The following is a 15,126-nucleotide window of genomic DNA, read 5'->3' as shown; positions in this document are numbered from 1 at the left end:
TCAAAAAATTAAAACTTGAGATTTAAGTCAAGGAATTCTGATGTATTACACCAATGATTTCACGACTACTTGAACAAAATACTTCTAGAATGAAATACTACTTTAGAACTCTTGAGACTAAAATGATGTTTAAAATCTTTTTAATCGCTATACTGTAATGAACACAGACTACCAAAACCATTTATTAATGTTCTTCAATAGAAACAGGCTGGTGGGTCTGGGCACAACTTTGGGAGGCCAAGACAGGAGGATTACTTGAGCCCAGGAGTTCAAACCAGCCTAGGCAACATGGCAAGACCCCATCTCTACAAAAAATTTAAAAATTAGCCAGGCACAGTGGCATGTGCCTGTAGTCCCAGCTACTCAGGAGGCTGAGGTGAGAGAATCATTTGATTGTGCCCAGGAGTTGGAGGCTACAGTGAGGTATGATCACACCACTGCACTGCAGCCTGGACAACACAGCAAGATTCTGTCTTGAAAAAAAAAGAAAGAAAGAAAGAAAAGAAAGGCCAGGCACAGTACCTCATGCCTGTAATCCCACCATTTTGGGAGGATGAGGCAGGAGGAATGCCTGAGGCCAACAGTTCAAGACCACCCTGGGGCAACATAGCAAGACCCCATCTCTATTTTAGAAAGGAAAGAAAGGAAAAAATGAGATAAAACAACTGAACAAACACATGATCCTGGTTTAGATGCAACAAAGCATATAATTGGAACAACTGAAAAAATCTAAATAAAGTCTATGAATTAGATGGTAATATGGGATCAGTGTTAATCTCGTAGTAAACTACCCTGATTTTGATGGTTTACTATGGTTGTGTGGGAGGATGTCTTTGTATTTAGTAAATACAAACTAAAGAACTGAAGTATAATATGGCATTATGTCTGTAACTTACTCTCAAAGGTTCAAAGAATCTGGGTATGCAAGGGTATATAAGCACTTGTGTACTTTGGCAGCTTTTATATAAATTTAAAATCATTTAAAAATAAAAAGGTTTTAGAAAGGACACTGAAGTCAGCCTGAGGAGCCAATCTGAGAGATATAATTTGAGCATCAAATCAATGTTTGTGACAGATTAAAACCAATAAAATAACACTCATCTGAATAAATACATGAATGAACAGATGAAGAAAGCTTTTCCTTACAGTACAATATTAACAAATGAAGGAGGAATGATAGAATTACAAAATCACCATGTGAGAATATCCATAGTAAAAATTAATTCATCAAAAAATCAATGGATGCTACAACTAGTAAGTGAAAGTGAGAAAAGTGAATGAGTTCAGTATATACTTTGTAGTTAGAACTCACAAAATTGCTGATATACTGGATACGGGCTGAGGGGAGAGAAGAATCAAAGATAAATGGTGGGCACTGATTTAAGCAACTGAGGAAATGACAGTGCTATTTATTGAGTTATGGCAGTCTTGAAGAAGAATTTGGTGCAAGAAGGTGAAATCAAGAGGTCATTTTGGACACGTCAAGTCTAAGGCACCTATTCAGACCTCCAATTGTCAATATCAAGGAGGCAGTCAGAGATAGAAGAAATCTGGAGTTCTGCAGAGTTCAGGACACGAGACAGAAACTTGGGATTTATCAGGACATTAAAAATAGTAAAAAGTTAAAAACAAACTAAATTATCAATAATAAGCAAATGGTAAACTGTGCTATATTCATATGATATAGCAATAAATATAAGTATTATATTAGAAATTATTACTTAAGTCTGTATTGCTTAATCCAGAAAGATATTAATAATATCCCAAGTAAAACAAGTATTCTATTTCTGTAAGGAAGTGTGCACACAGTCAGGAAATTATGGAAGGATATATCCCCAAAGTATTTACAACTGTTTTATCAAGGTAGAGGAAGTAGAGGTGGTTTTCACTCCTCTCATTATACATTTCCCTAATGTCTGAACTTCCGACAATGAACTTAAACTATCTCATCTTTTCCTAATAAAAGTTTTACTTATTTTTTAATTGAAGATATAATACACGCTTATTGTAAAAAAATTCAAACATAGAGGAATATAAGAATAAAGTAAAAATCACGTAAAAATTCCACTACCCAGAGACAATCATCAGCCTATGTTCATATATTTTTTATGCATATAAGCAAACACATATAGTTTTACATGAATGAGATCACATAATACAGACTAATTACTCCCTCTATTTCATACTCCCCAGAAAAAAGAATTGCAATGTTAACAACTGGGTATACCCTTCTACACCCTTCTCCATACTCTGCATTACTTTTTTTCTTTTTGAGACGGAGTCTTGCTCTGTTGCCCAGGCTGAAGTGCAACGGCGTAACTCGGCTCACTGCAACCTCCACCTCCTGGGTTCAAGCAATTCTCCTGCCTCAGCCTTCCGAGTAGCTGGGATTACAGGCGCCTGCCACCCCGCCTGGCTAATTTTTTGTATTTTTAGTAGAGAGTGGTGTGTTAGCCAGGCTGGTCTCAAACTCCTGACCTCATGATCTGCCCTCCTGGGCCTCCCAAAGTGCTGAGATTATAGGCGTGAGCCACCAGGCCCAGCCCTCTGCATTACTTTTATACTCATCCAAAACAATAATGCTACATTAATTTTAAAAGAAAAATTCTTCCATATGACTTTAAACGTATCACATACATATCTGCCCAGTCTACACAAAGCCACCAAATAAATAGCATAAAATATCTCTTACCTTGCTGGTTTGTGGTATTGGCAAAGAAAGTCAAACCTTTCATCTGGCACAGGTACTCTGCTCTCATTAGGATCAATAGTGCAGAATGGGAAGTTTTCTGCTGAAGCCTGACTATTGGTTAATACATTGAAGAAAGTAGATTTCCTAAAACGAACAAAAGCAATTTCAATCAATTCTTAGGTTAACACCAAGAAAACTTTATCTCACTCTAATTTCAATGCTCAAATAAGATCCATGAGGAATATAAAACCAATCTACAAAGAGAGGGAAAAAGGAACAACACATTTTTTACTAACAGAAGTCAATGAAATTTACAACAGTATAGCGGCAGCTCATGACATAATTAGGTTATGTCCCTATCACAGTCTATTTGAAACTTGAAAAGCATGTTCTCAAAGAATCTTTGTTGTGAGTTTCATGTCATACTACAAAATCTATTTTTTTCCATAATATACCTGATCGTACCAGCATCACTTCATCTATACCTAACATAACCTTCTCTAGCATGAAATGTACAAGGCATGTCTCTAGTCAAGTCAATGACTTTCCAAAAACTCTGAATTGGGAAAGAGATGCTAAATGTCTGGTATCTGATAGGAAATGGGAGGTTGGTACTCAGAACTGCCTTCTAATCATTAGTATACAAGGATTACTGGTAAGTCTAGAATTGTGAATTATGAAAATCAAAATGTGAATTTTATTCAAGGCATGACTTAAATCAAGAAAATATAATATCTATTAATATGAAATAAACTAGTCACTACTTTTCCAATCATTTGACTGCCATCAAGTAAGCAGAGCTCAGAGAAAGCCCACTCATGTTAACATCAGCCATGTTTTTTTAAAAATGTGATAATACTTTATCATTCATGTCTTAAAAATATGAAAAAAGAAATAAAATTTTAAAAATAAAAATAAAATATGAGAATATGGTACCAAATATCATATAAAATAAGAGAATATGGTGTCATATATCATATAGAGTAAAATCTAAAACAAAATTTTAAACTCTCAGTGGCCATCTTTTAAGAATGCTAGGTAATTAATTCTTTGAAGACTGTTAAAGTAGTTACCATGTCTTACCTATACAAATTGTGCTTTCAAAATAACCAGTAGTTATGAAAAGAAAATTATTTTATAGACATATTCCAGCCAATAAATGAGGAAAGAATAAAAACTTAGAAGAGCATCATTCTGCAACCCCAACAAATTAATGGATCTTGGTAATAATTTCCAATGACAGTTAGTGTTGCAAAAAGAGGAGAAAAAAATAGTACCACCCGAAAGAAGTATATACATCATCTGTCATCTTAATCTGACCAACACTTTACATGTTACTGCTAATTTACAGGAAATATAGAGGACAGAAGAACATATTAAATGATACCACAGAGATAAAATCAATAAAATCCAGACTCTGGCAAATTTTATAAGCCTAAAAACCAGATTTCTTCAGCAGGTCATCTGGGGGCTGGAAGTAAGTGGGAAACTTCTTCTGGATGAGATATAAAAGTTAACAGCAGACTAACAATCCCACCCAGAACTAGAAAAACCATCTAAAATGCAGGATACAGAAGTCATCTGTTTGAAGGGTCTGGGATTCTGAAAATGAAAACAAAAAATTTGGAGACACTTGACCTCCACAGCCACTTTTACCCTGGGGACCTGTGCCCATTCTGGGCAAAAGAAGGATGCAAGGATCCAGACTTTATACCCATAGAAAGCTGATGCTGATGGAGAAAGAAGCCAGCAAAACATTTGGAGGAGACTTGGAGAACCTCAGGCACACCACCAGTTTTCCCGCTGGGGATATTTTCCTCCAGGGAAAACTACAAAAGCCTACTCCAGTCACTGGTAACAAAGACTGGCCCACTCTCCATACCTTCTTCCCCTCACCACGAAAAAATTTAAAATAAAGAGTGATAGTTAAGTTGCCAGGACAGTCCAGGAATCCTTATTTATCTAAAATGTAATGAAAATATTGTATAACTACAATGGAAATATTACAGAATAATGTTGTAATAAAAGTATGTGAGACAAAATTTAAATACAGTAATTTAAACATTTATAGGACACTTGGGCCTAACATTATGAAGACAAAATGCTATTGCATTTTTGTATAGTGTAGTTTAAAAACCGCTCATTGCTATTACCACAGTCAATTGCAATTCTGAAAAGGCCATAGGTTGTTTACAGAAGTTTTTTCAAATGTATGGCTATTACTATTCATATTTTATATTGTCTACCTGGACAAAATAAGAAAATAAGATATGTTTTGTGATTGTTTAAAAAAATGTATCCCCTAAAGCATATTATATGGTAAAACATAGCAAAAGAAAATTCCTTAGGCAGAAAAAATTCTTACATGCATTCAAACTAAACTTAGAAGACAAACGTCCATTTTCACAGACTGTCTCATTTTAGATGAATTTTAAATTTCATGAAACCCAAGTCATCTGTAGCTTCTAACAGCTTTGTAGGTATAAAAAAGTAAAAAGAAATAAGGAAGAAGGAAAAAGAAATTTCTAAGGATCATTACTATAGGCTTCAGTGGCAACATAAGACATTTTGATCTATTCAAATCTATTAAGAAAAGCCTTGCGAAAGCAAAGAATTTGAAAGTTTTGGCCTATGCCTGAAGTATTAAAGCCCATATGCTTTTTGTAAAATGAGAACTTTTTAAACACACACACACACACACACACACACACTTAGATCCCTTGAGGTTAATATTAAAGCTTAAAAGTAGGAGAAATATTCAAAGTTGTAGGAATTTCTCTCATGCAAGAATGGGTTTACATAACTTATTTCAGCAATGATAGTATTAAAAAAAAAAAAAAAAAAAAAAAAAAAAAAAAAAAAAAAAAAAAAACAGTGACTAGACTAAGTGTATGCCCCCTAGACTTAGGACCTAAATACTTTATTTTGGAAATTACTATTTTAATCTATTAAGTAAACCTGACAGAATAGATGTTTTATGTAAAACTTTACACAAAATTGCAGCATGTAATGGGAAGTAGGGATACCAGTGCAAATTCCCACAGCATTCTGAATTAACCATGTATATATAATATCCATTCAAAACATGGGAAAAGAATTAGAAAGTCCTTGCAAAATGTTTTCAATTTAGATATAACTAAACTGTTAAAAGCATCTATCTGATAGATACACAAATACATAAGATGACAGAAATAAATAATAATCCATGTATACATGGGTGAGTATAATTACATATTTTCTAACTCCATCAGAGAAGGTCTAAAAATAGCAACACTTCAGCAGCAATGATCACACCTAGAGAAATGTCTATTCTCAACAGATTATTTCTCCAAAGAAGAGACACAAATGGCTAAAAAAATATGAAAAGATGCTCAACTACTAATCACTAGAAAAATGCAAATCAAAACCACAATGAGATATAACCTTACAATTATTAGGATGGCTACTATCAAAAAAAAAATAACAAGTGTTGGCAAGAGTACAGAGAAATTAGAACTCTGTGCACTGCTGGTAGGAATGTAAAGTGGTACAGACACTGTGGAAAACAGTTTGAGGTTCCTCAAAAAGGTAAAAATAGAATTACCATATGATTCAGCAATCTCACTTCTGGGTATATATCCAGAAGAGTTGAAAGCAGGATCTCAAAGAGATATTTGCAAACCCATATTCATTGATGCATTTTTCATAATAGCCGAGAGGTAGAACCAAATGTCCATAAACAGATGAATGGATAAAGAAAATGTTATCTACATATGATAGAATATTACTCAGCCCTTAAAAAGAAGGAAATCCTGTCACATGCTACAACGTGAATAAACTTTAAGGACACTATGCTGAGTAAAGTAAGCCAGTCGCAAAAGTACAAACACTTTATGATTCTACTTATATTCATATACTCATATATTCTACTTATATGAGATATCTAGAGTAGTCAAAATCATGGAAACAGAAAGTAGAATGGTGGTTTCCAGGGCCTGGGGGGAAAGAAAAATGGGAAGTTGTTCAATGGGTACAGAGTTTCAGATATGCAAGATGAAAAAGTTCTAGAGATCTGTTATACAACAATGATTATAGTTAACACAATTGAACTGCACATTTAAAAACGATGAAGATGGTAAATTGTATAATATATCACATTTTTTATTTTGCGACAGAATCTCACTCTGTCACCCGGCTGGAATGCAGTGCCACAATCTTGGCTTACTGCAACCTCCATCTCCTGGGTTCAAGAGATTCTCATGCCTCAGCCTCCAGAGTAGCTGGGACTACAGGTGCATGACACCATGGCCAGCTAATTTTTTGTACTTTTAGAAGGGACAGGGTTTTGCCATGTTGGCCAGGTTGGTCTTAAACTCCTGAACTCAAGTGATCCTCCTGCCTCAGCCTCCCAAAGTGCTAGGATTACAGGCGTGAGCCACTGCACATGGCCATATATTATATGTTTATTATCATAATTTCTTTAAAAAGTATCAAACTCAAATGGATAAATATTATATAAAATACCTAACCAGTACTCTTCAAAAATAAATCTTTAAAGGTCATGAAAAATAAAACATTCAGAAACTGTCAAAGATTGGAGGAGACAGGAGACATGAAGACTAAAACGCAACATGGTATTCAAAGACAAAGGACATCAGTGGGAATACTGGTGAAATCCAAATAAAGTCTGAGGTTTAGTTAATAGTAAAAAAGCAAATACAGTTAACCCTTGAACAACACTGGTTTGAAATGTATGTTCAAAGTGCATGTGTTCACAGATTATTTTCAATAAAATGTACAATGAGTGTGCCTGCCCCTCCTTCCTCTCCTTCCACTTCCTCTCTATCTTCTGCCTCTGCCACCTGAGACAGAAAGACCAAACCCTCCACCTCCTTCTCCTCCTCAACCCACTCAACATGAAGACAACAAAGACCTTTATGATGATTCACTTCCACTGAGTGAATAGTAGCTACATTTTCTCTTCCTTATGATTTTCTTAATAACATTATTTTCTCTAGCTTAGTTTATTGTAAGAATACAGTATAGAATAATATGCAAAATATAGCTTAATCAACTGTTTATGTTATTGGTAAGGCTTCCCAGTCAATAGTAGGTTATTAGTTAAGTTTTGGGGGAATCAAAAATTACACACAAATCTTTGACTGGGCCAGGGGTCAGTGCTCCTAATTCAAGGGTCAACTGTAATTTCTTTTTTAACTTTCTTATTTTTTGGAGATAGGGTCTCACTTTATTGCCCAGGCTGGAGTGCAGTGGCATAAATATGGCTCACTGCAGCCTCGACCTCCCAGGATCAAGAGATCCTCCTGCTTCAGCCTCTTAAGTAGCTGGGACTACACGTGCGTACCACCACCCCTGGCTAATATCTGTATTTTTTGCAGAGACAGGGTTTCACCCTGTTGCACGGGTTGATCTTGGTCTCCTAAACTGAAGCAATCCGCCAACTTCAGCCTCTTAAAGTGCTGGGATTATGGGTGTGAGCCACCATGCCCAGCCCTCAACTGTACCTTAAGGAGCAAAAAAAAAAAAAAAAAAAATTATTTGAAATTATGTGGTGATACAGCAATACAGACTAGAATTCTGAAAAAGAAACTCATTTAAAATTTTAAAATTAGGCGGGGCATGGTAGCTCAAGCCTGTAATCCCAGCACTTTGGGAGGCAGAGGTGGGCAGATCACTTGAGGTCAGGAGTTTGAGACCAACCTGGTCAGTATGATGAAAGCCCATCTCTACTAAAAATACAAAAATTAGCCAGGCATGGTGGCGCATGCCTGTAATCGCAGCTACCTGGGAGGCTGAGGCAGGAGAATTGCTTGAACCCAGGAGGCGGAGGTTGCAGGGAGTGGAGATCGCACCACTGCACTCCAGCCTGGGCAACAGAGCGAGACTTTGTCTTGGAGGAAAAAAAAATTAAAACTTAAAACCCATTAATCTACGAAGTACCTCTAAGGCACACAATCACTGCTGAATACTAGGAAAGAATGAGTAGAAAAACAGATCTGTTATTCAAAAAGATCATTCAGAACATATTAAAAAGAGAAAGTAAATAATTCCCAAATCATAAATTTCTATGAAAGAACAGGCATTCTGGAATGTTGACAAGTAGACAATAAGATTTAAATTCATTTAAAATGGTACTGGGGAGTTTTGCTTCCCCTCTGCTACAAGAACTGCCCTCCTGCTATAAAGAGCTAGAAAACCAGATGAAATCTATGAAATAACAGTTTTCACACAAAGGACAATATGCATCACAGGACTGTGTTCCCTGAGAGAAAAATAACAAATAAACTAAGCTCTGCGACTGGTCCAGCTTACTGCCTACTGATGCTTTCAAAGTCACCATTCCAAGAGGGGAAACCAACAGAACCCAGCAGTCACACCAAGTTGAAGAGACTAAGATGAGAGTTAGGAGGCCAAGGCAGCTAGAATTTATGGGAGAGTATACTAGAAAGGTGGGAGCTGCATAGAGAAAGCACTCTGAAGAGCTGCAGAGGGTCCCCTCAAGAACACAGCTAAGTAATGATTTGCGCATGAGTAAATTCAATCGCTACAAGTCCAGGGAAAGGATCACCCAAACAGACTAGGATGAACAATTCTCAGGGCTCACACAGAGATTGGAACAGTTCACATTCCTATGAGCCAGACTGGAGAGATCCTGTAATACAAGGGAATTTGGATAGAGTCCTCAAAAGGGTCACGTCTTAGTACTAGGGATTAAGTAGCACCAGAGCACAAAATCGTATTAATGCATCATAAGAAGCCTCAAAACAATTAATCTGATACATAATTAACTAAATGCCATACCGAGGTCAAATACTCTTTAAAGGAAAACAACAATATTTAGCATTTAACATAAAATCCACACTGTATGGAAACCATTAAAAATTATAAGACATGCAAAAAAGCAGAAAAATATACACCAAAATCAGGATAAAAGTCAGTAAATATAAACATACTCAGTTTGAGAGATGAAGTAGAATAAAAGGACCTTAAAATAAATGTTACAAATCTTTTAAAATTTTTCTTAAGGAAAAACTTTGCAGATTGGACACTGCAAAGAAAAGACCTTGAAGACAGCAATAAAAGTATCCAAATGAAGCACAAGAGAGAAAAAGACTGGAGAAGGAAATAACCAGAGCTTCTGCAGGATACTATCTAGGGAAGAACATGCATTTACAGTCAGGTATCGCTTAATGGTGGAGATACATTCTGAGAAATGGGTCCTTAGGCAATTTCATCATTGTGTGAACATTATAGAGTATATTTACACAAACCTAGATGGTACAGCCTAATACACACCTGGGCTATATGGTATAGCCTATTGCTTCTAGGCTAAACCTGTACAGCATGTTACTGTACTGAACACTGGAGACAAATGTAACACAATGGCAGGTATTGTATATCTAAACGTAGAAAAGGTACAGTGAAAATACAGTATAAAAGTGATACAGGATGCTTACCATGAGCGGAGCTTGCAGGCCTGGAAGGTGCTCTGGGTGAGTCAATGAGTGATGGTGAGTGAATGTGAGGGCCTAGAACATTACTGTACACTACTGTAGACTTTATGAACACTGTACATTCAGGATACACTAAAATTATTTTTTGGTATTTTTCTTCAATAACTTAGCCTTAGCTTACCATTACTTTCTACTTTATAAACTTTAATTTTAACTTATTGACTCTTTTGTAATAACACTTAGCTTAAAATACAAATTACTGTATAGCTGTACAAAAATATTTTTCTTTATATCCTTATTCCATATGCTTTTTTATATCTTTCAAATGTGTGCTTTTTTTAAACTTTTTTGTTAAAAACCAAGACATAAACATATACATTAACCTAGGCCTACACAGAGTCAGATCATCAATATCACTGTCTTCCACCTACACATTTTGTCCCACAGGAAGGTTTTTAGGGGCAATAACACACGTGGAGCTGTCATCTCCTTTGATAATAATGCCTCCTTTTGGAATACCTCCTGAAGGAACTGCCTAAGGCTGTTTTACAGTTACTTCATTTTTTGTAAGTAGAAAGAGTACACTCTAAAGTAACAATAAAAATTACAGTATAGGCTGGGCATGGAGGCTCATGCCTGTAATCCCAGCACAAAGAGGCTGAGGCAAAAAGATCACTTGAAGCCAGGAGTTCAAGACCAGCCTAGGCAACACAAGAAGTCCCCATTTAACATAAAATCCACAGTGTATATATTTTTTTAATTACCCAGGTGGGACGGGGTGTGCATGTAGTCCCAGCTATACTCAGGTGGCTGAGGCAGGAGGATTGCTTGAGCCCAGGAGCTCTAGGCTACAGTAAGCTATGATTAGGCCACTGTACTCCAGCCTGGGCAACAGAGCAAGACTCTGTCTCAAAAAACAGACAAACAAAAATTAACTATACTAAGTACATAAGCCAGTAACACAGTCGTTTATTATCAAGTATTATACACTGTACATAATTGTATATGCTATACTTTTATATGACTGACAGCACAGGCTTGTTTACACTAGCATCACTGCAAATGTGAGTAATGCCTTGCACTACAATATCACCAGGTAGTAGAAAATTTTCACCTCCATTATAATCTTATGGGACCTCCATCATATATGCAGTCAGTCATTGACCAACATCATTATGCAGCACTTGTCTGTAATAGGCATCCCAGAAAGAGAATAAAGTAGAAGATTATCTTCAAAGTGCTAGAAGAATAACTGTTAACCTAGAATTCTACCCAGTGAAAATATCTTTCAAAATGAAGAAGTCATAAGCACATGAAAAGATGTCAATATTCTTAGCCATCAAGAAAACACCAATTAGCCAGGCCCAGTGGCTCATGCCTGTAATCCCAGCACTTTGGGAGGCTGAGGCAGGTGGATCACCTGAGGTCAGGAGTTTGAGACCAGTCTGGTCAACATGGTGAAACCCTGGCTCTACTAAAAATACAAAAATTACCCGGTGGTGGTGCACGCCTATAATCCCAGTTACTCAGGAGGCTGAGACAGGAGAATCACTTGAACCCGGGAGGTGGAGGCTGCAGTGAGCCAAGACTGTGCCACAGAACTCCAGCCTGGGCAACAGAGTGAGACTCTGTCAAAAAAAAAAAAAAAACAGAAAAAACAATCAAAAACTTCACAACTTGGCTATAATCAAAAAGATAACAACAAGTGTTGACAAGGATGTGGAATATTGGAACCCATATACAATGCTTGTGCGCATATAAAATGGTGCAGCCACTTTGGAAAACAGTTTGGCAGTCCTCAATAGTTAAATACACAGTCACATATGACCCAGAAATTCTACTCCTAAATATATACCTAAGAGAAATAAAATCATATGTCTAAATAAAAATTTATGTATCCTAAGGCTGAAGCAGACAGAGTACAAATAACATATTGTACTGAAATATAAAATATGTTGTATATAACTGAAATGTACTGTGGTGTCAGAAAGTAGAAAGCACTCAAAAAATAAAGAGGACGTGTCAAAAGGAATATAAGTGAACATAAAGGCTCCTAATCACCAAAATAACAACAGTAATGGATTATAACCCAAAGAATAAGAATCTATACTGATATACATAAATTATAATCAAATACATGAATAAATGGGAAACTCTTTTGTACAATAGGGTTTTACACAATAGAATTTCCATTGTTCCTTCTATAAATTGTTCCTTCTAAATGTAGAAGACATAAGGGATATTTTTTAATCACCATTTGGCAAACACCACCATAATAACTGTTTCAGTAAGAATCAATAATAGATGCCAAAATTAGGGGGCAAAAGCATTGGAAACAATATATGTACATAATTTCAAAGGACCTCCTACAAGATGCTTATTAATTGCAATGGGAAAAATAATAGCCCTTTCAGTGAAGAAATCTGTCAGACAGCAACGAGCAATCAAAGTTAACATCACCAAAAATGGATAAATCAACATCATGTGCTTTCTAATACACTGTATTGAAAAGCATATGTCACTCCTATGTTCAAAAGTACATAATTTGAAATTAATCATGAGGAAACATCAGACAAACCCCAAATGAGGGCTATACACAATAACTGGCCAGTACTCTTCAAAAGTGTCAAGGACATCAAATACAAAAAGAGACTGAGAATGTGTTCCAGGTTAAAGGAAACTAAGGAAACATCGTACTATAGTTATCAAGATTTTAACACTTAGGGGATGCGAGCAGAAGATAAATCGGAATTTTTAAAACTATTTTTGCAACTGTGAGATTTTTTAAGCATGAAATTATTTCAAAAGAAATTTTTTTTCCATATATTGTCCAGGCTAGAGTGTAGTGGCTATTCAGAGATCTCACTACCCATCAGGACAGGAGTTTTCATCTGCTCTGTTTCTGACCTGGACCAGTTCAGGTATATGCAGCCTAGAGAATAATTTTCCTCCTGTGAGTTCCTTTGAGCAATCAAGAATGGAGCGTCTAAAAAACAAGTGAGCTAAGAATCAACTAGGAAGACTTCTAGGAACACATAGGCATCACGTATTTTGTATTAGGAAAAATAGTGGACTGCAGTGGATTGAAGATGGCCACACAGTTTTTGTCACTACTCCCATCAAGAGGTGGAGTCTATTTCCCCTCTCCCCAAGTCTCTGGGCTGGTGTCATGACTTGCCTTGACCAAAAGATTTCTGTGTAAGTGTGCTATGCCACTGCCACACTTCCATTCTCTCAAGAGCCAGACACCAGGATATAAGGAAGCTTGGTCTAGAGACCATTTAGAAAGAGAACAAGGCCAAATATAAGAGAAGTGCCCCAGACTTCCAGCCAACCCTGCTAAGGTCCCAGATCTGTTAAAATGGCCATCTTGGATCTTCCAGTCTCAACTAGCCACAGGCTGAATGCAGTCACATGAGGGATCCCAATGAGACTGGCAGAAAACCTATGTAACTCACTACATTCCGGACCAATAAAAATTGTTACTATTTTAAACCATCAACTTTTGGAATGGTTTGCTACACAATAATAGGTAACTAAACAATGGTGATAATTCTGTTGTGATTTTTTTGCTTTTTTTTTTTTAGCATTTTCTATAACCTTTTCCTTCAGCAATAGTAAATGGCTTTTACAGATGCTGTGACTGGTCTGTAGAAAAATGGGAGAAGGCAGTTTGCAGGGACACCAAAATGCATTCCCAGAAGATCAGCTAAGCAAGACAGTTACTCTCCTGGGGCAGTTTGTGAGTGTTTGAACAGAGTATACTAGTTGTCCATAATATCCATTTCCCCTTCTTTCAGCGTAATCTTTTTTTTTTTTTTTTTTTTTTTTTTTAAGACAGAGTCACGCTCTGTGGCCCAGGTTGGAGTGCAGTGGTGCAATCTTGGCTTACTGCAACCTCTGCCTCCCAGGTTCAAGCCATTCTCCTGCCTCAACCTCCCGAGTAGCTGGGATTACAGGTGTGTGCCACCACACCCAGCTAATGTTTGTATTTTTAGTAGACATGGAGTTTCACCATGTTGGCCAGCCTGGTCTCAAACTCCTGACCTCAAGTGATCTGCTTGCCTCGGCCTCCCAAAGTGCTGGTATTACAGGCGTGAGCCACTGCGCCCAGCCAAGAATAACAGAATTTTTAACTGAACATGTGGCTGTCAAAATAAAGACTACATTTCCTTGCCTTCCTCACAACTAAATTCTTGTGACTAAATTCTGGACAAAGGGATGTTGGCAGAAGTATGGTATGGCAGTTTACAGGAAAAAGGCTGCTAGTCAAGTTTGGCCCCTTGACCCTTCGGATAACCAGCCGCCTGGAATTCACACCTTAGACCAGCAGCTGCCCACCTTTTTGGCACCAGGGACTGGACCATGAATTGGCTGATGGAAGCCAATTTTTCCATGGACCAAGGGTGTGGGAGATGGTTTCAGGATGAAACTGCCCCATTTCAGATCACCAGGCTTTAGTTCGTTCTCATAAGGAACGTGCAACCTAGATCCCTTGCATGTGCAGTTCACAACACGGTCCACGCTCCTCTGAGAATCTAATGCTGCTGCTGACCTGACCCTGCCGCCCACCTCCTGCCATGCGGCCTGATTCCTCACACGCCACAGATCAGTACCAGTCCCCAGCATGAGGTTCAGGGACCCTAGCCCTAGACCATGAGAATGACACCACACCCTAGGGATTGCCAAGTTGTGAAGTGAAAGGACCATGGGTTGCTGAGGACTTCATAAAGCAGGTCCACTATACCAATCTATGACTGTAAAAGGTACATTTTTTACATGAAAAAAAAACAACTGGTTACCTGGGGTTTTCTGATGCTCTTAATTGAATCTAATCCCATCTGATGCAGTGCATAGCAACAAGAAGAGCTATCCCTCACAGAAATAAAGAAGTTTGGAATACTGTACCTTCTTGTACCAAATTGTACCAATTGTACCAAAATGTACCTTCCCCCCAGTATTCTCTACTCCTCACAACGA

At 37.2% G+C, this 15,126-nt stretch overlaps 2 protein-coding genes across 3 annotated transcripts in view; one reads left to right on the top strand and one right to left on the bottom strand.

Moving 5' to 3' along the window:
• The window catches only part of SP9 (Sp9 transcription factor), a 921,284-nt gene that overhangs the window by 811,317 nt on the left and 94,841 nt on the right, over window positions 1-15,126 (top strand). The gene's annotated exons all lie outside the window — the stretch shown is intronic.
• The window catches only part of OLA1 (Obg like ATPase 1), a 170,517-nt gene that overhangs the window by 149,102 nt on the left and 6,289 nt on the right, over window positions 1-15,126 (bottom strand). For both annotated transcript variants that reach the window (XM_050751794.1, XM_050751793.1), the window contains one exon: window positions 2,693-2,836. In XM_050751794.1, the coding sequence (XP_050607751.1) occupies window positions 2,693-2,836 (144 nt within the window). The remainder of the gene's footprint in view (window positions 1-2,692; window positions 2,837-15,126) is intronic.

Source organism: Macaca thibetana, chromosome 12, assembly GCF_024542745.1.
Source record: "Macaca thibetana thibetana isolate TM-01 chromosome 12, ASM2454274v1, whole genome shotgun sequence".
Lineage (NCBI taxonomy): Eukaryota > Metazoa > Chordata > Mammalia > Primates > Cercopithecidae > Macaca > Macaca thibetana.
This window is presented reverse-complemented; position numbering and strand designations above follow the sequence as displayed.